The sequence below is a fragment of the Aphelocoma coerulescens genome (genome assembly GCF_041296385.1).
Source record: "Aphelocoma coerulescens isolate FSJ_1873_10779 chromosome Z unlocalized genomic scaffold, UR_Acoe_1.0 ChrZ, whole genome shotgun sequence".
Taxonomy (NCBI): Eukaryota; Metazoa; Chordata; class Aves; order Passeriformes; family Corvidae; genus Aphelocoma; species Aphelocoma coerulescens.
The window spans coordinates 43,856,287-43,879,687 of NW_027184085.1; the positions used below are offsets into that span (position 1 = coordinate 43,856,287).

At 44.4% G+C, this 23,401-nt stretch overlaps 1 protein-coding gene across 3 annotated transcripts in view; it reads left to right on the top strand.

The window, feature by feature from the left end:
- Positions 1-23,401, top strand: part of PSD3 (pleckstrin and Sec7 domain containing 3) — a 130,743-nt gene that overhangs the window by 17,828 nt on the left and 89,514 nt on the right. For 2 of the 3 annotated variants that reach the window (XM_069002530.1, XM_069002531.1), the window contains exons 2-3: positions 8,736-8,844; positions 21,695-22,763. In XM_069002530.1, coding sequence (XP_068858631.1) covers positions 8,736-8,844; positions 21,695-22,763 — 1,178 coding nt within the window. Of the gene's footprint in view, positions 1-8,735; positions 8,845-9,089; positions 9,268-21,694; positions 22,764-23,401 lie in introns of all 3 variants that reach the window. The other variant, XM_069002529.1, reaches the window with a different exon arrangement.

Genomic DNA, 23,401 nt, shown 5'->3' on the forward strand with positions numbered 1-23,401 from the left:
CTCCACTGAGTACTTCAGCCACCAGTGCTGGCTGTGGGAACTGCGTGGCGTTTGCTGTGGCTCCCTTTGCTAACTGCATGAATAATGTTGCAACTATTGGACTAAGCCAAAGGAAACCAGGCTGGAGCTGGCTTCTGAGGCTGGCCTGCCAGGGCAGAAGTGCACAGGTCACTGTCACGCTTGCTGAGAACATAATTTCGTAGCCGCAGCAACTTTATGCTGCCTGGTGAGCAGACTGTCTTGCACAGGACCAGGAGCTGGACTTGATGATCATGATGGGTCCCTTCCAACTCAGCATATTCTATGATTCTATGATTGAAAAGAGGCCCTCGTCTTGAAACTGTGATGCAGTAGTTTAGGAGCAGTAAGAAAACAACCTAAATGGCACAGATTACAATAATACAAGCCTCCCTTTTTGCACAAGCGATGAATGGGGCTTGCTTTCTCTTCTTGGCATGAAATGGCACAGTGGAAGAGGTGGCTTACCTCCAAAGTGTACTCATTATTTTTTTACAACAGTTTTCAAATGGGAAGTGTCATTTGAGTAATAACTGCATCTCCCAGGTTGAATGAATGCCAAGTGTGATGGCAAGATGCACTTAGGCCTGGGATATGTCTGCATGTCAGTGCTAACAGAAGAATGCTTGCCAGGGAAGCCCTTTTCTCAAGAGGAAACAAATTGTAGTACCAGCAAGTTCTGTTTGTCATCAGCTGTCTTGTCTGTGGACTTGCTGTGACTTAATGAGGAAAAGAGAAGAGGTATTAACTTCCTCACCAGTGCGACAGGAGTGCCAGCTGGCCTGTGTTGCGCTGCTTGTGGGGGATGTAACATCTTTGATGTCTTCTGCCTTCCTGCCACAGCTGAAACTGCCTGTTGGCTCCTGACTGCTCATGGGGGCCATAGCTGCCCGAGGATGCTGCAGTCCTTAAGGTGCAGTTTCTTAGCAAGCAAGTGGTCTTGCAACTGTATTTTCAGTCCCCCAGTGCGTGCACATCAGGAAAAATTTGTTGATGTGTTTTCTCACTTCAGTTGTGAATCACAATTGGGCCTCAATTGTGCCAGAGATAAGATGGCTCAGATCAAACTTCAGTCAAATTTCTGTTCCAAAAAACTTCTGTTAAATCTAGTTAAGGCTCAGAAAAAAATGCTGAGGTAAAAGCTGTAAAATTAATTTAAATACGTCATATGAAGTAACCATGCAGAATCAATAAGCTATGTCTAAGAAGTAGATGCATACCCCTTTTTGCATACTCTGTTGCTGTGTTGTAGTTCTACAGTTTGCACTTCCACGGAGAAAATCCAGGTTTTTACAACTTTGCAAATGTAAATTCTTCCAGTGGCTCTTGTTTAGTAGAATAGTCTAATGGTTGGGTGTAGGGTGTTTTTTTGTTTGTTGGTTTGCTTTTTTGTTTTGGTTTTTTTTTACCATTCACAAATACAATATTTTAATCACTTTGGGACACTATCTTAAACTATGTTTATAATATTGATATGAAAACTGAGGATGAGCTGTCCCAATACCCTGTCCTTCCATCCATAAAAGCAGTATATATTTAGCTGGACATAAAGAATGTACAGCTAAAGGCTGTAGGATGTAAGGATGCCCTCTGTAAATTTTCTGTAAATAAACTCCAGCAGATGTTGGCTGGAGTTTTGGAAAGAATTTAGTTGCTTAAAGATACAGAACTAACCTCTGGTAGGTTCATTAGGCATTTAGGTATATTCAAATGTTAGCTTCCATGGAGCAGAAATCCATGTAGAGCAGACCTGTAGCCTGTCTAAGCATTGTTCTGCCATCTGAGATGCCTAAAGACAATGGAAGCACATTACCTGCTGAAGAGAAGCAGTCTGTCAGTTTGCTAAATATACTGGAACAGATTGAACAAAACTAGTAAATGCAAGATGTCTACTACATGCATCACTGAATTCTCTGGATAAAAGATGCTATATTTGCACAGTTTTTCTTAAATCACACTCCTGCCCCAATGCTCTTTGACATAACTTGGGAAGAATACCTGCACTTTGGCTTTATAAAAGTTTTGGGTGTTTTTCATTATCTCTATGTGTTATGTCTAAGAACACGGTGGCTCAAGCAGTGAGCTAAAGCCTTCTTCTCAGAGGGCTTGTTTTGATTCTTACACATACCTTAGAAATAATGCACAGACATCCAAAGGTCCATAGAGTATGCATCAAAAATCACTGACTTGGCAAGTACAAAATGCTGAGTGACCTTTAATGGTAAAGTATAATCATACAGACTTTGAATTAATATGCTGTTCACAGCCATGCAGTTACAGCTCAGACAGCGTCAGCCTTTGCATAATAAAAAACATTTAATTCTATATAACAGCTGACTGCGTCCTAACAACTTCAACCAAACAACAAAGCAAGCATTTCTTTAAGGGGAGAAAAACTCAAGTGCAGGTCTAAATAAAGCAAGGTGACCAGACTGGAAACAAATTTTACCTGCAACTGCTTGATACTGCTGCTGAGGTATTAATTTGAGGTTTTTTGTCACTGTTTCCAGTGACAGATTTTTTTTCTAAGCAGCAACTCTTTTGCTTCATTTCTGAACTGGGCCTCTCTTTAGACACTGAACTTCTGTGAAGTCTGCCTTTGAGCTGGGAGAGCAGCTTTGATAGTATCTGCACCCTGTCAGTTTTGCTCTCTCCAGCCTGACTGCTTCTTGTGAGGCTGCTCATAGTAAACAAATCCTGTAGTGCTGGGAATGATGGCATGGGAAACCTGCAGTGCCCTGGTGCCTTTTGGTGAATCCGTGGGGTAGGCTGTGGGGTGTGTTTCGGTGAGGACTCAAGAAGAGCTGGCTGGATGGTACCGCCTGAGGTCTGTCCAGTCCAGGGCCATGCTGAAGCCTGGTGAGCAGGTAATAGTGACTCACTGCACTGGTTTGGATTCAGGATTGCTTTAGCCTGGGAGCATGTGTGTGGTCATGAAGGTCAGCAGATGCCCAGGAAGAGTTCAGCTTAGAGATTCATGAGAAGGGTGTGATTTCTATATTGTTGGGGATTTCTATCCCTTGAGCTTGTTCACCCTCCTCATCATGTCCCTCAGTATTTTGGTTTCTGTGACATTGCTTTGCAAGGAGGTTGGTGGTTTTGACTACAAACTGTATGAGGAACCTTTGGTGTAGTGCTGACTCCCAGTACCTTCTTCTGTTGTCCTCTGGCTGTTGCATTAAAAAAAAAGGTGCTGAATAACTGATTGTTCTTTGCCTTATGCAGACCCCTTATCACTGCAAGTACCTCTGCCAATCTCTTACTTGCCTCCTTCTTGTAGCTGAAAAGTCTTACATGACTTTGTTATCCCTCTCTAAAATCCAGACTTCTCTGCTGGAAAATAGCTATAGGCTGTGGTCTCACACAAGCCCTTTCTTTCCTCACCACCTCTGGCTTTCTATACATCTCCCTGCAACTCCTGATAGTTAGGAATTAGTTTAAAATTTAGGCTGAGATTTCCTCTCTTTCAAAACCTTGGTAGCATTTAGTTTTAGCAGCTCCAGCTGAGATTAAGCCATGCAAAGCTCCTGTTCTTTTGAATTTTAATCTATTTTACTAATGCTTTAATTCAAGAACTGCAAATTTGAGTGTGGGGAGGTATGAGGAAAACACAAATAGGATGTATGAGGTCACATGGAATTAAAGACTACAACTCTTGCTAGTGGTCTTACTGTGGGCACCTGTACTTTCCTTGTGATGTCGGTCCACTGGATTTCACCAGTTAGCAAATTTATTTTAATGCCAGCTTTCTGCATTTAATCCTGTTACTTAAGAAAGTGATTTAAGGCAAGCTCAGCCGGCATAGTCTTTTCAGAACAATTGGTATGATCTGCCAAAAGCAGCGAAGGATGCTAAGCTCATGGCCACGCAGGGATGGTGTGACAGCAGAGGCAGGACTCTCAATGCAGGATTCTGTAAAGACTTGTCCATGACATTGCAACTTGCTGGAGAAGGTTTTAAAATATGTGGGAACCTTCTATCCATCATTCCTGCTAAGAGCATAAACTCACTGTATTGGGGTGTATGATAAGCTGCTGACAGGCAGTTGTGGTTTTTGCTGCTAGAGATGTTGGTGAAGCAATGAGAATGCAACAAGCACAGCCTGGGATTAGAAATGGTCCAGGTGTGGCTGTGAAGTTCTCCATAGTAGACTGTGATTTACAGGCATTCTTCAAGGCTTTTTTCTGCTTTCTTGCAATAGTGCAGTGTTTTCCCAGTAACCTCAATGAAACCTCCAAAAGGCGCTGCCAGTGTGCAGGGGTTGTTGCCTGCTGTCAGGAAGCTGACATCCAGTGGTGGTATGGCTGAGGGGGAAGGCAGTCAGCTCTGGAAAACAGAGCTGTGCACATGCAAAAGCATGTAAAACTGAGGCTTCCTCGTGGTACGGCTTAGCTGTGGAGACATGCCTAAGGACACTTTTACCTCTCTGGACCAGCTAACAGTTCTTTGTGAATGGTCTGCTGATGTTTGCCCTTTGCATGAGTGGTCTCTTGCTGTCCAGAAATTTGGCTGACTCTTGCTCCCTGAAGGCTCATGCTTGAGAACTCATCCCGTTCTGCTTTTTCTCAAGCACTGTTTTCCCAGGTCTTCTGAAAGGAGTCAGTCTGTCTTAACAGCATCTGTCCTCTCAGAGAGTCTGAAAACCTCCAGACTGAAATTTGCCATTTAATTATCTGCTCCTTTGAGTACTTCCTCCTTATTAGACATTTTCAAAGAAAATGTATGACCTTACATGTGAATGCTTCAGGAGGCATGGGTTCATACTGGTTCTTTGTGCTCAGACATTTCTTGTCACAGCAGCTGTGGACAATGTTATCCCATTCCTCTGAGATGGAAACCAGCTCTCCTGTTAACTCAGCTGAAAATGGTGGTGAGATAGCAAGAGTTTGATACTCTTCAGTTAAAGCTCTCTTACATGTAGGTATGAAAAGGAAAAAAAAAGGCCCAAAGACAAAAACACTTTGTCCCAAAAAAAAGGTCCCAACCAGAACCTCGTTGCAAGTTAAAAGAGGATGCTTTGGTACTTTTCTTCTGTGGAGAAAGGAGAAGCAATTTTCTTCAGCTTTCTATGACTCACTAAAAACCACTGGGATTTTTGGACGGCAGTTTGAGGGGAGCTTATGAGTAGACATGAAATTCATCCAGAGAGAGAAACTGGGCTTCAGGAAAGGCAGCACCCAGCTCTCATCAACCCAGTGCTTGCCTAAAGACACCTCTCAAGGCTGAATTGTGGGCACAGTTTCTTCTTGCAGATACTGACCCGCTGCTCCATTTGCACATCCAGACAGCAGAGCAGAGGCAGTGTGTGTGCTTCTTGCTGGGCTGACTTATCTGTCCTTGGCAGCTCCTGCTGGAGTAGCAGGAACCCTGTGGTCTTAGCATCCTGCTGCTGTTCAGTTCAGCGCTGAGACACAGATTCAGCAGCTTCGCTTCCTGTGCTGGCCTGAAACCACCATGAACACCACGGGCTTATCCTAAGCATGAAACAGAAGGCCAGCAAGGTGGGATCTCTGTGGACCCATACCAGTGCCTTGTGTGAGGTCAACAGAAACCAGTCCAGTGTGTTGGCAGAAAGTCTGAGGGGGGAGGGCTGCCCGCTCCAAACTAATACAGCCTCATAAATGTTATTTAAAATTCATTGAGAGGCAAATGCAGCCCTCCTAACTCCTTACCAAGAGCTATGAGCTAGAGAAGTAGGCTTGATCAAACATGTTCAAACAGGCAGAAGGCACTGCAAGAGTGATGCACAAATGGGTAGGAGCTTGCTGCGTCTCTGCCCAGAGCATCACTGGACTGAAAGATAATATGTATATGGCTCATGAGAAGTGTATGTACAGCTGGGCTGATTTAAGGGGATTGGTGCTCTAAGCATCACCTTCTCCAGCAGTGACAAAGATGAGATGCATCAAAGGTGGTGGTTAAAGCCCTCTGAGGGAAGCAATTATGAAATGAGCTGACCTGGATGCAGATTTCTTTGCCCTTGAGCTGAGAGAGAAGGCTTAAACAGGAATTTTATATCCCTTTCAATCTTGCTTGTATTTAATCTCTGCTAATGCAACTTGAAAGCACCATGAAAGTTTGTCCAGCCCATTTCTGGGCTCCTGGTGTCGGGGCATGTTGACTTCTGCAAGGCTTAGGTGAGTGGTAGATCGAAAGAAGGAAAGGAGAGCCCATGTGGTCACTTGATTTGGACATTGGTAAAGCAATAGTCTTAAAAACTAGCACTGACCTCAGAGCATCCTCATTCTTTCCTGCTCTTGCATTCTTTTAAAATATTTATTGTTTGGATGAAATATGACAACTTTACCCTTAAGCCTGGATCTGGACTTTCTTTACACATCCTTTTAGTGCTCTGACAACCTAAATAGATGTTAAATACAGCTGTTCCCATACACAATCTGTAACTCTCATCAGCAGTTTTGAGCACTTCTGAAAATCAAGTTGCCCCTTTCAGGTGCAAAGACTAAGATCTTGCAGCCTCTGCTTAGGCACCTAACTCTGATAAATGATGCCCTATACACTGAAACCCCATTAATTTAACAATTTATTTGTGCCTGTTATTGGATGATGCAGAGGGTGCTGTGAACTGGAATCTTCTTCATTGCTTTACAATAAGGTACAGGCAAATAGAGATCCTTGGAACATGTGTTTGCTGGCAGGGATGCTCAGTGCAGCAGATGTCTGTGAAATCTCAAAGAGCAAGGCTGAGGGATGGATAAGCTGTGTCCCAGAGGGGCATAGATCAGAAATTCCTGAGTGCTCAGGAACTGGACTGTTCTGTTAATTTTATTTTCCATTTCATTTATCTGTCACTGGGATTTGGCACCAGCTAGTTGTTAGCTGTCCCATCCCTTCGCATCCATCTGAGTAGGCTGAATTTTTGTCTGTCTCCGTAAGCTACTCCTGTCTAAGCCGTTGCAGACAAAGAGCCTTCTCCTCTGTGCTCTGGCTCCAGCTATTCCTTTTCTAACCCTTCCTGCCTCCTTGCCAGTGAATCCCTATAAAAGCAGGACAGACATGGAGATTTCTTCCAAGCTCATTTTGTCATGGTTGTGATAGTCATCTTTGTGCTAGAAAGCCCTTTATCTGTTCCATTCCATTTTTCGTAAAGGATTTGGTAGGCTGGTGTTAGCACATCCATCAAAGCACTGGAAGCCTTAGTGCTGAGTAGTTGGACTAGTGAATGGTAAATAAATCAGTCCAAGATCCCTGTGTAAGGTCTGCTGTCTGCTTAGGGCAGAGTGGTGTTGGACTAAATCTTGCAGAACTGGCACAGTGCGGATAGGTAGGAGAAGAAATGGGTGTAAAAGGCAAGAACACCTGGAGCAAAACTGTTCTAGGACATGGGGCAAGATAACTATTTGTCAATATGCTGTTGGAAGAAAATGTAGTTGTTGGACAGATGGCCTAGGAGGAATGTATGGATTTGTGATTCCATCCATCTCTGATTAAAGAGCCATAACTATGTGTTCCTGTGAATTATGTGTCCCTTGTACTTTGAATTTCTGTTTGTAGCTGATGCTTATCCTAAGGTATTTGATAGAAATGCATAAAAGTTATTATTGTCCTGGGGGGCAGAATGTTCCATTTGACTTTTTTTTTTAAGAGTGTTTTTGTAAGCTAATGCTTTCACCAATGTGAACCATGCCATGACTTGCTATGCCACAACAATTGACTGCCTCATATGAATATAAAGTTTACTGAAGAATTTATAGAGTTAGTGAGTTATTTAACTGTCACTTCAAACAGAAGAATTACGGGTTCCGTCTTGCCCAGCTGGGAAGAAACTTAATGCTGACTCTAGACAGTTTTTGCGCTACAGTTTATTGCTGGTGTGCACTTTAACGTAGAGATTTGTTTTGTCCCTACCTGTTCAGAAAAGTATTTTGATCTCAATCCTGTAGCCTTTCTCTCTTCTGAGAAACTGGACCTTTACTCTGTCAAACTATTTCTTACAAGAAGGGAGCAGTGGGGAGGTGCTGGTGGCACCAGGCCTGAGTAGAATGGATTGCTCATTCCATCTGTCCATCCACCCTTCCGGGTGTTCCCCTGATAACTGGGCTCACCATCCTGTGCCCACTCCCTGCCTCCTGGCCAGATAAGCAGGTTTGACTTGTGTGGTATGGTTGTAAAACCAAGCTGGGCTCTTATCCTGACCTACACAGTGGTGGTCAAGCATGGGCTGCCCAACAGGGACCCTTAGACAGTACTCCCACATGTTTGCATACTTTGTCTTTCTTCCTTTTTTGATCATTGTTGTAGTCCTTGCTCCTCACTTTCCCTACCCCACTCTGTTTTCAAATAAAGAGCCTGCCCCATTTATGGTTTTCCCATGGGTCCCACTTTTATGACATATATCATACTCAAATTTGCTATTTCTGATACTATTCCCTTGATATTTTTAACCCTAACTGGTATTACTGAGATAGTTGCCCAGTGCTGCTGGCCTTTTAGTGGGTAAGCTGGCTAAAGAAGTGAGTGGTTGAGTGCTCTAACATCTATGCTCAATACTGAAATGCTTGAGTTCAGTGACAGAGAGGTGAGCTCTTCAAAGGTGCTCTGAGTTGGCCCATGTCTTCTCTGAATGATCTTGGTGGTGACAGACTGAATTGAATACTTTAAAATGCTCCCTGACAGTGCACTTGAAGGGATTTCATGTTCCTTCTGCTGTTTCTTCACTAAAAGGTAGATAAGCTTTGTTTATTTTGACTCTACAGGCAGAAGCACTTGTGCGGGATAATGACGTATCGGCTCATGCCCAGAATGTTGCCAAGGCCAAATATGAATTCTTATTTGGCTTGGAAGAAGAGAAGCCTTCAGGAACGGGTAAGTGCTATTTATTACTATTGTGTGCAAAAAAACCCTACATCTCTTAAGCCACTCAGGAAAGTTTTGGAGAAGCTGCTTGCTCCCTTAATGACCCCGTAAGGGCTCGCTCACTGTGCTATGCTGCTCTTTGCAAGTACCAGACCAAAGGATCCTGCTGGTTTGGCCCCAGAAAATGACAGTGGTCCCTTGTCTTATACTTCCACCTTTCTTTCTGGTTCATGTGGGCCACCATCATGTGACAGCAGGGACTCATGTGCTGGAGAGAGACACTGGTGGAGGGAGTCCCTGCACTTCTCTGCAGTGGAGTTGTTTCAGACATGAATTCTGCAATTGTACATGCTGAAACATGGCCATTTCTGCCTGGAGGTCCTTCCAGAAACGCTCTTCACGATCTGCATGCTGCTCTTTCTACAGCTAGAGGTAGGTAAGATTTTAATTTAGATACGTGAGGTGGTACCTGAACTGCTCTGCCCTCTCTAGTCAGTAATTACACAAGTCCACGTGTAATATCTAATGTTATGCCTAAGGATCTGTCTTGTTCCTGTTGTCTTCTAGTAAATAGAGGGCATTTTCTACCTTTTCGGAGCCTAATTTTAGAAGAAAATAAATGTAGTTATTTTAACTATTCCTCTCGCCTCATCAAAATTATCAACAAGCCCTGCCCTCTTTGCAAAAGCATTTCCTCAGGGTGTTCTCTTTGTACCTTGATCCTTTCTAATTGCAAACTTTCTGGAATGTCACTTAATTAAAGAAGACTCCCTTCTTGCCAGAAAAGGGCAGTACTTTGTTCAGAAACAAACTGTGTAGGCTCCTCCACTTCAGTAAGAAAAGGAAAAAAAAGAACAGTAATAATAAAAAAAGAAGAAAGAAGCAGAACTGGAGTTTGGAGAGTGTGTAAACAGTTTCTTCCTGGGTTTTATGAAGTTTGGTCTTCCATTTGGGAAATCCTAATTAAAAAGTAGAAAAAATCCAAATTTCCATAAAGGGAAAAAAAAAAAACCCAAAAAACCAAAACCAAGGTCCTAATTTAGGAATTTTAAAAACTTTTCCAAATTGCCACAAAGTGTATATCAGATTATTACATGAGTTGTGATGACCTCATTTCTTGCTTGGAAAGATACAATGTGAGAGCACTGTCAGCAGGCATTGGTACAAATCCAAAGATTGGTATTAAATAAAGTATGCTGTGTCTATTAAATCCAAGTGAATCTATTGTAATTACCAGCCAAAACAATTATCAAATATAATGGGTATTCCAAGCCAAGTACTGAGCCCTAAAATAAAGGGTGGCAAAGATTAAGCCAGATGTATTGCCTTATGGGCCTAATTCTCTGTATTGTCCCTGTGCTGCTTCTTGCCTTGTTTCTGGATCTCCTTCTTGCCTTGTTTCTGAATCTCCTCCTGTTCCTTTACTAATGAGAAACTACCATTGGGGGCTAACAATTAGCAAAATGGGAATGATTTCAAGGGACCCTCACAGGCAGGTTTGTGAATATTTAACAGTGGTTAACATGTAACATTTGTGAATTGTACCCGAAAACTGGGTGACATTGTGCCTACCTAGACTGGCCTCATGCTGTCACAGATAAATGCATCCTCCTCCTCCTTCTCCTTCAAGTTGTTTGACCACTGTGGATAAATGAGAGTGGTTCTGCCCCTTCTAGTTTTTTCTTCAAGTGAGCAGGTTTTAACTGCTTATTAACCAGAGATGAATGAGGACAGGGTGAGTGAGGGAAAAGTAGTACAAAGCCAGGGCTTTGTGCACCAAATCCGGGCTTTTTTGATTTGATATATGTCAAATATGTAATGATGTGCTTTTGGGGGAAGCAGCTATGCTTGAAAGTCTCTCTGTCCTTCTCTGTGTTAGATGGGAAGGGAGAAAACATCACCAAAAATCCAAATAAACATGCTACTTTCTGAAGTTTCCTTTAAAAGAAAGAATACATGTTTTTTAGGGGTCAAAGTATGAAATATTTCAAGCAAATGAGTGACAGGGACAGGGCCAGGAGAAATGCTGGTGTTTAAACTTGATCCAGAGAACAACTCGTCACTGCGGGCAGTTAGGCTGAACTTTAGTTTATCTAACGTAGAGCAGTTGACCCACGCTGTGGTTGGCCTCAGAAACAGAACGTAGCATGTAAGCTGCTGAACGGCTTAATTACTACTGCCTTCTGCTTTATCCTTTCCCTTTCAGCCACAGCCATGTTACTGCAGCCCTGCTGATGCTGCTGAGGATATACATTTCGTGATTGAGTACACTTGAATCAGACCAGCCAATTCACAGAGAAGGAACAATAATTGGGGGCCACTGTGGCAAACACTTCTGTTTACCTAGGTGGGAGATGGCAGCCTTTGTCAATAAGCTCCCGTGCTGATTTTTACCTTCCAGGTTGAAGTTGCTGGGCATTTTCATGTGAGAGGGGGGAAAATAAAAAGTTAGATGGCTTTAGAAGAGGTGTTTCATCAATGATACTCAAATGCTAATAAAGCTGTCACATATAAGACATTTTCTCTCCTTTGCTGTCTTCACTCTGATTTTATGTGGGATATTTGTGATCACTGATACCCTAATGTTGCTCTTGTCTTTAATGCTTGATGCCTCTTGTCTGGCTCCTCTCCTCTCTTGTCCATTCCCCATCCTCCTGCCCTGGATGCATTACTCTGAGCAGAAGCAGTCCAAGCCCCTGGGACCCTTGTGTTGTGGGACAGTTTGGGATCACACATGTCCCTGCAGACCCGTCTCACTGTCGGAGTGGGGAGGATGCACCACACGTGTCCATGTGCCCCTGCACAGCCTGGCCACCTTCGTTGGCGAAACCCCAGCCTTCTGCCTTCAAGCAAAAGAAAATGTTTTTTAGAAACTGAATTTAGCTGGGTTGGACAAGACCTCTTCTCAGACTCACTCAAAGGGCGCTTGTTGTATGTGGAAACATACATTCCTCCTCTGGAAACCGCCGTGGAAACAGTGATCTGTATTGAGCAGACTTTTCTTTAGGCTTGGCTGTGCTACAGGCCTGATTTTTATGACTTTGCTGTTAATACATTTAAATACCAAAAAGAAAAAAAGTCACGGCTACATGACTTAGTCTTAAAAGTGATTCCTTGGGGAAAAAAATGGGGGATGCTACAAAATAATTCCTTAAGTAAACATGTAGGCCAAATACCCCATAATTCCTGTTATGTGAGAATATAAATCCAAGATCGTTGTTAGGAAGAAAATAGCTTCTTAAGATTAATAAACCGTCTTTTCTCTGATGCTTCTGAGAGGAGAAAGCTTTCATCCCTCCTGTGTACTAGAGGTTTAATCTCCTCCTTCACAAAAAGGCCCTGTACAAATACTGCCTGTGTTGCTATGCAAATCTGGTCTTTCCCAACAGCTGCTGGAAGAAGCTTGGTTTTGAATTCCTGGTGAAACAAATAGCTTTTTGGAAAGCCTGTCACTTGCTGTTTTGTGTTCAGTGAGGTGTCATGAGGCAACTGAGATCATTTAACAGCTTGCTCTGCCAAAAGAGATGGTCCCAGACACACGCTGCCACGGATTGTCTCATGCTAGTTCTTGTGCTCATCTGTGTGCTTAGCAAGCTCAAGCCAGCAAAAACTGAGTAACAAAACCCCCAAAATATTGCCAAAAGAACAATTCTAAAAAAAAAAGAGGCTTATTTTCTCCTGGCAGTGTGTGCTGAATCACCTCTGCAAGGGGTCAAACAATGCCAGATCTGACACGTGAAAGAATATCAAACACATACTTTGACCCGTGCAACATACCCATTCCTGAACCTCAATCATAGAAATGATTGCTTTTGCTTTAGAATTTCTAGAACTTGTTTCAATAGCAAAGAAAGAACACAATGGCTGCTATTTCGTAAAAGTAAAGCCTTTTCAGGGTCCTTTGCTGCTGATTTAGACAGTTTTAAGAAAATTATCCCAGTATCTTTGTGTAAAGTGAGCATCACTGATATAATAGGTTGTCCTTAATCTGCTTCACCTGTTTGCTCTGTTACTTCGAGGCATGCATGTCCAGCTCTGCTGCATCCTCTTTGCATTGCATTGCATGGAAGTGTCACCTTCGTGATCCTCACTGTATGAACTGCCCTTAGGCCAAAGGCACTCATTGCATTGTTCTCACGGTAGCCCAGACTGCTGACTGTAGTCTTGCCCAGTGCTCCAACCCCATTCCTTTCCCTTTTGAGGCACCACCCTTTGCCATGTTTTCATCTCTTGCTCTTTCAATCTCCAGGCAATCCTGAAAGTCTGGGTTCCCTGGTCTGGTATCTTCCTCTGCAGTTCTGCTTTCCTTAAAAGGTGCAAAACTGCAGTTTAGAGGACTGCCTGATTTTCACATAAATTTTGCTTAATTACGGTGAAGGATTGGCACATCATATGTCCTGCAACATTTACCAGGAGCACACACAGGGCTGGAATACAAAAAGCTCAGAGCTGTGGCACCCCTCTCCCCTGTAGCTAAAATTCCATCATCCTGTTGTGCATACTTGACTTTATCAGCTTGTTGTTTCTAGTGTCCCACTGCATTTTCTGACATGCAGAAGACCTGCAGGAGTTTTTAAATCATAGTGTATAATCAATAGTTCTCTCATAAATATCTCTGATGTTTGGCATTGCTGATTGGCAATGATGCAAAAAGGTTAACTTCTAAAATTTAAGTCTCCCGAGGTACTGTATTAGAAGGTGTTTTTCCAGTTGAGTTTGTGCACTGTAGGAAGCGATTACCTCTTTGGCCACCAGCATGTTCACTGGCCATGCTGAATGCTCCTCTTTCACTCCAACATGGAGTAAACCAGATTATTTTGGATGCTCTGAAGAGCAGCAAGCTCTTACAGTGCTGTCTGAAGAGAATTGTGCATATGGAAAAATTAATGCTGCTGCAGGAGGACAGGTTCCATTGTGCTCTGCATCTTGGCTGCATGAGGTGGAGCTGTCTTACAGTCTCCCTTGAAGTTCTGAGTCCTGCTTCCTGGGGCTGGGAGAAGCAGAGGCATGCTCTGGAGCTGTCAGGTGTGGTGTGATGGATGTCTGGGTTTCCAGTCGAGGGGAGATGAAAACTAAAGGAGGCACAAGGCATTATGCTAAGTCCCTTGCTCCACAGGAGGAAATTGTATGTCTTGTGACCTACACTTGAAAGCTGGATAGTTCAAGTTGTCATAACCTACAGCTGTAGGGAGGAGATTGCCACATCCTCGACTTGCTAAACAACAGAGTTGTTTGAAGGCCAAGGGTTTAGTACAAAATTAAAACATGGGCTGTTTGTTTATTGTTTTTTAAAGGCGCAGAATTAAGCACTCAGAAGTTAGGAAATGCCAGAGTTAAGGCAGTAATTCCCTCCCTTGTGTGGGCTGTTGGCTGAAGCTGAGAGCCATGCTGATGTGAACACACAAATATTTGGGGACCTGGTGATGCGGGCAGTCCATCAGTGTCTGGCCACATCAGATGCTCTGAGGACATGTGGCACAGGCTGAATTCGGCTGAAGCTGGCAGGACTCAGCAAAACTTTCCTGGAGGCAGTCAAGCCATCCCCTTCCATCAGGCAAACAGAAAATGGGGCATCCAGATCAGTGGGCACAATGGGAGAGGCTCAGCCAGCTGACTTGGCTGGCTATAGGCAGGTACAGTGGGGCACAGCTGCATTTTTACCTGTCACCACTGCCTCCGCTCCGCTCTCTGCTCCTGTCGCTCCCCTCCCCCAGCCCCATCGTCTGGTGAGATCTGCAGCACACCAACACAAACCCTCTGTTGTACTGTAGCCTTGCTTCATTTCTGAAGTTTTCTGAAGGAAATTGTGCATGTTTAACTTGCTGCTGATAATGCACACGGAGAAGGCATTTTAATAAAATTCTGTGGGTAGATGCAGTTCTGGCCTGGCATTGAACTGAAAAAGTGCAACACAGAGTACAGCACGCACGTATTTTTCCTGTTCACAGTTCACTGCTTTAACAAGTACCTTCTGCCTTAGATCCCTGCGTTGTTTATTTAACTCCATCCAGTTTCCTGAGGAAGGGAGTCTCATTCGCTGTGAGAGCCTGCTGAAAAGTTACTATGCAATGTCCAGCTGCACCTTTAGCAACAAATACTTGGAGCTGGGAGACGCACATGTCCCTCTGTGCCCTATTTTTGTTTTAGCTGGACGTTTAACTTGATGTCCATCTCCTAGGGTGCTTTAAGAACTGCCTAGCAAGCCTACTTACTCTTAGCTTGATTAATTGGTCCCAAACCCTGAAATGTAGCAAAGAACATCCTTTTCTGCAGGTGTGCCTAGCTTCTGGATCTACAAAAATCCAGAGTTTCTGAGATCTGTGCTTAGGATAAGGGATTTTTTAAGCCATTTTTGCTTGCTCAAAGCAACTTTCTAAGGGTTTTGAAAGGATTCTTTAAAAATATGGTGTTTTAAATATATAACATTAATTACAAGTGAATTTAGAGCGACTATAAAGTCTTTGTAGATGCTGAAACTGTAGATGCTGTGAGTTGTCACTGCTTCAGAAGTTTGTTCTTCAGGTGAAGGCTCTTATGGAGCTTTTAAAGTAATTCTTGCTAATCACTTTATGTATCTACACTTAGGAAATCACCTGTTTAGCTGCTTTCTTTATAAATCACAGCAGCAGAAAACCAGAAAATTTCAGATTCTTTCTGAATCTGTTGTTTACATTTTGGGTTTAAGACTTTTCCAAGCATAAGTCTTCAACCAAACCTTGAGATTCTCACAGCCATGTCATTCCAGAGTGTGGGACTTTAAAGAAGAAAAGTGCATTAAATATTCTAAGACCCACTTGCACTTTTATGTCAGGATAAGGAGTATAGGTACTCCCTTTGTATTCCCTCCTGTTCCTGCTCATGCTAGCAGCTGTTCCACTGTACCATTTTGCTTTCCAAGGTAATGACTCTTGGGACTGAGCTATCTCACTGACCATCTGTGGCCCATACAGCAATTTGTAGTGGATAATCCCTCATTCTAAATCCTCTCAGCACGTGCTGCATGTTAGTTTTGGACTTTGTCCTGTTTTCAGCTTGCTGTAGGCCTGTGAGTGACTGCAGCAAGGTGCCATCCTTCTTGCAACCAGGGCAAAGGTACAGGGCTCTTTGAAGGACACTTAATTCAGGGTAGTTGAGGTTATGCAAGTGGTCCCAAAGCCTGTTTACCACTGGGAATTAGTTAAAATCTGTGGGGAAAAATATGCAACCAAATCACAGCATTGCTTGCATAAAGCTTTCCATCAGGAATAGGGTTAGAACTTGTGCAGCTGTAAAAAAAATCCACACACTCAGAGAGGCACAAAGTGACCCATGTATTTTATATACTTTCTAAATGGTCATTGTTCTCTAAATGCACAGGATTTACAGTCTTTCCCTAGCAGCTTTTCTCACTGTTTTCCAAACCAGTGAGAACTCGGGCATCACATTACTACCAGACTCCAGTGCTGGGACTTGGCTAGCAGAGAGATTCGTGACAGATTTACCTAGCATGGGCATGGCTGTCCTATGGCAGACTGAAGGTTCATCTAGCACAGCCTCTGGTAGCTCCAAACTCCCAGAATTTGGGGAACTATGCAAGAACAGTGGTGAGCAGCACATTTTTGGGAATCTCTTCCCGTGTGCGGCAAGCTGTGGGTGTACAATTTCCTGGGCACCACACTGCTCCTGGATGCTTGCAGGGGAATTATTTTTTGCACTGAACCAATTAGTTTAATTTCTGAGTAACCCTGAGCCACTGGCTCTCACACCACTGTCTGGCTGCTGAAGCATGGTGACTGCAAAGAGCATGCTGCCTGTGCATGCTCTTGGGCTCTGTGCCAAACCTGCCAGTGACCACAGCAGGGACTCCCTCTGGTTGTCTGTTTTTGGGCTGAGGGATCTCAGCCAACACAGTCAGTTTTCCTGCATGGGCCCTGCTATACCTCTGTTCCCCTCTATCTTCCCTGCGTGTTTGCTAAGTCACAGAGGCATTTCACTTATTTCTAGGCAACTCTCCCCACCCTCTTCCCTCTGCTTCCCTCTCCCTTTCACTCAGCTTCCCCATTTCCACCAACTTGTTGTTTTTACATAATGCCGCTGTAACATTAGACGGGATGAAGACCTGGCTCCGCTTCTCCTTTTTGGAGCAAGAAAATTGCCCAAAAGCCTGGAGTGTCTGCAAGCTGCAGAAAATCCTGCACCCAGTCTGGTGTGGATGTTTGCAGTCCAGTTACAAAAGCCCTGTATTTGCATTATGTTAATCCCCTGGCTTCGGCTGTGCTGGCCACACAGGACCTATCGCAGCATGGAGAATGACATCATTTGGAAAAAGGGCTGCTGCACAAGGCTGCCAGAGGCTGTGCAGCATCCCTCCCCTTTCACAGGGGACGGCCACTCCATCTCTGCAGGAGCAGGCTGCTTTAGCAATTGGAATAGTTTTAGTGACCGTAGAAGTTTTAACATGATGCAGTGCAGGACAGGGAGATATATGTAACCCTCCTCTCTGGCAGGCTGCAGTAGTGATATAATACCATAAATCCTGTGATTTGTTCATTAAACTCTGTCACATAGAGATTTGTTTCATCTTAATGCATGCATTGTTTTTTACTTGGCCTAATTTGCTTTTTACAAATAGTGGCAAGAAATACCAGGCAAGCATAACTGATACAATGCTGCATGCAAGCTCACCCATGTGCTACTTGTGATCGGCACAAGGAGCTGTGGAGAAATAAAATGCAGGATGACTGGGCTGCTTAGAGAACGCTTCCAGCTCACTAATGCTGAAATGCCATAAAGCATCCTGCGCTCCGAAACCAGCACATGACTCTCAGCATCGCCATTCTGCCCGATTCTCCCCTTACGGATGCAGTTACAAAAACGGCTGCTAAGCACAGACGTATCCCTGGCATGCCGTCAGGCAGCCTTGCTGGAGGAAATTTTTTTTTCCCCCTGCAAGCTGCCAAGGTGGACTCCTTAGCTCCTGCGATAGACTGAATGAGACTGCAGTTCCCCCATCAGTTTCATAATACTCAGAAAGCATCCATTTACATCATTGTGTGCAGTGCAGGGCAGCAGCTGCCAGGAAATTTGAAACTATTTTGATTCCAGTTGACTGGAACAGCAGCAATTGAATTAGCTGGTATCGCTATAGATAAACTGATGATCTGTGCATTTTATTTCTTTGACCAATGGGTAACTGCTGGAGCTACAGTAATCTCTGTGAGTAAGGAGACTGTTCAAGCAAATATATCTAATTTCTCGAGCTAGATGATATATATATATATATACTGTATAGAGAGAGACACTCACACAATTCTTTTGTAAAATGTACCTGTAAACAAAATGTCTGTCTATGCTTTTAACTTGTGTTTTGCTTCCTAGAATTTCCTTTTATTATGCTGTAGACAAGCTTGCTTGACATGGAATGGTTATTTACCTATGAAATATCATATCTATGCCTGATTTAAATCAATAATTCTTTCAACGTCTAGTCATCAGAAAGGCTGCCAAATGCTGTTAGGTTATATTTGCCCGGTTTCAGTTTTCTAGTCACTCACCCCCTTTCTATTTTAGCTTTTTCCTTATCCATTTCTTTCTTTTCTTTCTTTCTTTCTTTCTTTTTTTTTTTAATTGTTGAAAGAAGCCACCTTCAATGCAAAGTAGAAATTTGTGTTACCTGAAAGTGTGTGTCCTTTCTTTGTTTGTTTGGTGATGGGTATTTTTTTTCCCTGCGCATCTTCAGTGCAGTCCTTAAATTTTGTTGTCTTTCTAGCCTTGTTTGTAATGCAGTCATATTGGGGGATGGGGTTGGACAGGATATGCCAGTAGCTGCAGCAAGACATGATGCTGTGGTGGTGGATGGGAATAAGGGAGGAGTTTCCCTTAAAGAGCTCAAGCTCCCCTAAGCTCTTGTACCTGAAATAGCTCTCTGAGCAAAGGGAAAGGCTTTGCAATTTTGGGGGGGGTGGATTGGTTGTGGCTTACCTCACAAAATAGAGACCTTGGCAGTCATGTGCATGGTGGTACCTAACATAACGGCAACAGAACACTGCTTTGATGCCATATATGAGTTTTTTTTCAATCAGACAGAGAATTAGCCAGTATTCCTGGATGAGGGAAGAATCCCACTGACTTACGCTAGCATACGGCGGCAGCAACAGCAGCAGTCCGTCCTGAGCACGGCTGCTGACATCTCACTGTAGAAAAGGCCTTACATTTCTACTGTGATAGCGCTCCTCTCTTGCCCAGATGGAACACAGCTTGCAGGTGTAGCAGAGGGGAGTACCTGTTAGCACTCTCCCTCCCCTTGGACATCTCTCTGTGCCTGCATGTGCAGGTATGTGCTCTGTATGTGTACCTCTTCTGGAGCCCAATGGGCTTGCCAGAGGGTAAAGTTTGCTTGGGATGAAGTTCAGGAGGAGAAGTAAATCAGAAACTTGCTCAGGATTTATTTCTGCCGTCATCAGTGGCTGTCGGTGGCAGATGGGGATGCGCAGCAGTGCATTTAGCATTCACCACGAGAAATAAGGCCCCCTCTGTTTCCCTCATGTTGGTTCAGAAGCTAAGATAGCAATTAGCAGAGACAAGCCTGGCCCCTTGGCAGGGTCTGTGTGCGGTGCCTTGTTAGGGCTTGGCCTCCGGAGCACATTGGCTGCCTCCCAGCCCCACAGGAGGCTGGGGGCCAACGCTCCAGGCTTCCTTCCAACAAGGCGGGATGTGAGTGAGGCACGGGGGTCCCAGCTCTTGGGGCACTATGTATTGCTTTTCTTCAGGCAGGGCAGCCAGAGAGTGTGGCTCAGGCAGTGGCCTGGCCAAGCAGTGTCCCATAGTGCTGAGCGCACACACTGAGCTTTTCTGTGGATGGATGTGTCCACCCAGAAGGGTTTAGGTTAGCATCTGTAGTCTCCCTATCTGTCCTCTCCTAAGAAATCCCACCTCTAGACCATGCTGAGAGAGCAGCAAGCACTAAAGCTTCTACACTAGAGCAGACCAGGGTTGTAGGATAAGAAAAGCAGATTGGGGTTGCTTTCTTGGGGTTGTTCTGGTGCAGGCGTAGGGACGCTGTAACCACAGAGCATCACAGTCATATGTGAGTCTGTCCTGGCAGAAGTGTCCCACAGTAGCAACCTAGTGCCTGTGCCATGAAAAGTGTGGGCTTGAGATGCACCCAAGCACTGTGTGGCTGAGTTGATTGCAAAGGGGACTGTTTGTGTGCTGCTTTAGACACTTAGGAAAAGCACTGTGGGTGCCCCCACACCTGTATGTTGGAAATCCTGCCATGAAGATGGGCTGGTGATGCAACTGTGGATAGGGCATCCTTGCTTCTTACAGCTTGCTCAGACCTTGCAGCAGAGAAATGTTCCCTGCTTTGTCCAGTCACTGTCCTCAACAGCAGCCAAGTTGTCTGGATGAAGCTGAATTTTTTTGTTATATAGTAATTAAGTCAATGGCATGGAGACATTTGGAGATCCTACTGGAGAAGATTCTGAGGCTTGGCAGGGTCCAAGACTGTCAGTTTGATCCTACACCACGCCCAGTGTGCGATATTTCCCCTGTGGCTAGATATACTGGGATACACTGGCAGGTGTGAGCTTCGGCTACCTTAACGAGCCACTTGCATATAGGTAGCCACATTAATGCAGTTCTGAACTTGTGTTAGATTATCCTCTCTTTCACCTTGAACTCAGCCTATCATTAACCGCAGCTACATGGCTTCTGCCTCAGAAACAGACTTGTGGCCAGCCTGCTTGGAGCAGAGGTGGGTATCAGTTTGCAATGTAGCACCTAGAGACACACCTTGGGACCAAACCATCCAAATGCAAGTTGTTGTCTGGTGTCTTGTTTCAGAGCTGTCACTCCTGGTGCTTCTCAGAGTAGGTGTTTGGGTCTGGCCACCCTGCAGTTCGATTTAAAACACTTTTATACTCCAGGCCAGTTTTTTTTCCAAACGAGTGGGACAAATGCAACTGTTGATGGTTGGTTTTTTTGTTGTTGTTTTGGATTTTTTTTCCCCCAAAAGCTCAGTTTCTCCTCGGGCTGTGATATAAGGTGGCCAATTATCTGTCATTATGTGATCCCTGAGGTCCCTCCAGACAGATGGTTCTCTGTTACCTCACAACAATGGGAGCCACTGGGTGCTTGGTGCTTGGAAAATGGGATCATCCATTTTTGCTCCTGCTTTGTTTACATCAGTTGGAAAAGCAGCACAAGGAAGGGAGGGGTAGCAAGGTTTTTCTGCAGCAATGTATTTGCTGCAGTAGAAAATGTGAATTGCTTGGTATGCGTCCATCACTGCAACATGACCTTCAGCTACCTGAGTTGTTAAAGGAAGAGAGTAGTGCTGGCAGAGAGTTGAATTGCTCATTAATTGCTTTGTAATTTAGCTAATTAGCTTTGTCAAGGCTGTAGAACGTCAGGGGTGTGGCTGATTATCTTCCCAGTGTTTCACCTTTACAAGTGCAAATTACTTAAAAACGTAAAAACATCATGTGTGGTGTCTTTTTAAAGTAAAACCATCATGTGTGGTGCATGCTGCAGATGGATGTCAGACATACGAATCTCTGCTTTCTTAGGCCTGTGCGCCTGCCCTGTGGCCTCCGACTGTTTGTGGGCCGCTGGGACCTTTCCTGAAGTGTAGCAGACATTTCTGGCATTCCTTCCTCTGTAGGCCACACTCCCAAAGTAGGACTGCCCAAAAACTTCTATGTAAAAGGACCAGCTCTGGATAACTCAGTGTGAGAGCGTGCAGAAGTGAGTTAAACTGAACAGTATTTTCCCTGCAGGGGAGAGCGCTGTTACTCTGTTAGGAGTGGGCTGAGGAGGGAGGTCAGGCTTTTTGCTTTGTGCATGTGGTAGCTAAATCCAGGGTCTCTTTTCTTTGCAGGTAGTGGCCGTGGAAGCAGCAGTTTGCCTCCTCATACCATCATCAATGAATTTCCAGAGTACGGCACTGTAGAGTCAAGCAGACAAGCGCCAACAGCTCCATCGACGTACCAGGCGGAGCCTGTAACATGCAGTCCAGAAAGACGGGACAGTCACCACTGCATCAGGCCCATTCCTCAGTGTGCAGCTCCTGCAGATAATTTGAGGCCTGATGCAGGGGCAGTGCAGCTTCACACCCCAGAAGAAGGTTTGCAACCTGCGGGTAATCTGCCAGAGATTGTGAAAATCTCTCGACGGCTAGAAGCAACAAAGGTGAAAGAGAGAGCAAATACTTCTCGAGATTCAGAGATGCAAATGGAAAAAAAGAGTGTTACTGGCAGCCAAAATGTGCAGGCAGCCAGAGAACCAGTTCCAGCAGGCCAAGAAAAACTCTCAGACATGCTCCTTCCATCTGAACGAACAGCTGAGGAAAAAAAGCATTTGATTGTAGAGAAAGATCTGGCTTCAATATGGGCTGGAGAAAAGCAGTCCGAGTCCTTGCAAGCCATAAGTAATAAAGCAGAGGAGGTCCACACAGCTCAGGAACCAAGCTGTCACAGACCATCTGCAACAAACCTGGAAGCAGTCAGCAGAATGGAGAGGGGGACACGTTTTGAGGAGTTTTCAGAGTCCAGTCAAGGCAAAATGCAAACAGGTCCTGAGAGGAGGCTTGCTAAAGAGGCAGCTGTGAGTAAACATGTAGAATTTCAAGGTGTGGAGATTTTATGGCTGCAAAAAGCTGAGGAGCAGAGAAGAAAGAAGCACTCACTGCTGGACTCTGGGTCTGTGGAAAGGAAGGCATTCCTCAAAACATCCAGCCACCCTGTGTCACCAATGGTTTCGCCAGGCTTGCTTTCCTCGCCAGACGGTGCGTGGAGTGAGGTCTGTGAGGACCCAAGGCTGGGACCCTCTGCTTCTGGAGCCACTCCTCTGGCAGTGCTCGATGAAAGCAGGAAGGATGAAGTTTCTGTGAAGGACAGGAAGGACTGTGGTGAGGAGGAGATGGCTGTGCTTGCAAGAAGCCAGGCCAGGTGAGATGGTGCTAAGTGGGGAGAAGGGGTCAGGTGGGGTTTCTCTTGTCTAGGCATGTGGCTTGTGCCTACGTCCTTAGGAGCTAATGAGAAACAGCAAATATTTGTCTGCTGCTTGTGGTGGGGTGTCAACTAGTAGTGGTTTGTAGCTGGTGGTTGGCTAGTGCCTGAAGTTGGTACTGAAGCCACTCCACACGATCTTACTGAAGTTTGCAGTGCATCTCAGGTTTTGAAACGTAAATATCAGAAGTCTTGCTGTTTGCGCAGTAGTGTCTGTGTGATGAAGCATCTGTTGCAGGTGTAGTTGGGATCTGGACATGTGTAATTAAATACAGTTGGCATGCAGGCCTGGCCATATGCACCTGAACAGATTTTCTGTTTTCAGACAGAATTTGTGCAAGAACAGTGTGAGAACCTCTAAAAGGTCAGATAATAAAGACATTTTATCCAGGGCCTTGTAGATCATAAGAGGATAAATGCTGTGATATGCTGTGATGTGCTTTCCATATTATCTATCTATCTTATCTATCTATCTATCTATCTATCTATCTCTCTATCTATCATCTGTGTTTATATAATTTTAGCAATACATATTGGCAGAATGATGTGCTGCTTTGCATCCTGATTTGCTTGCTTTT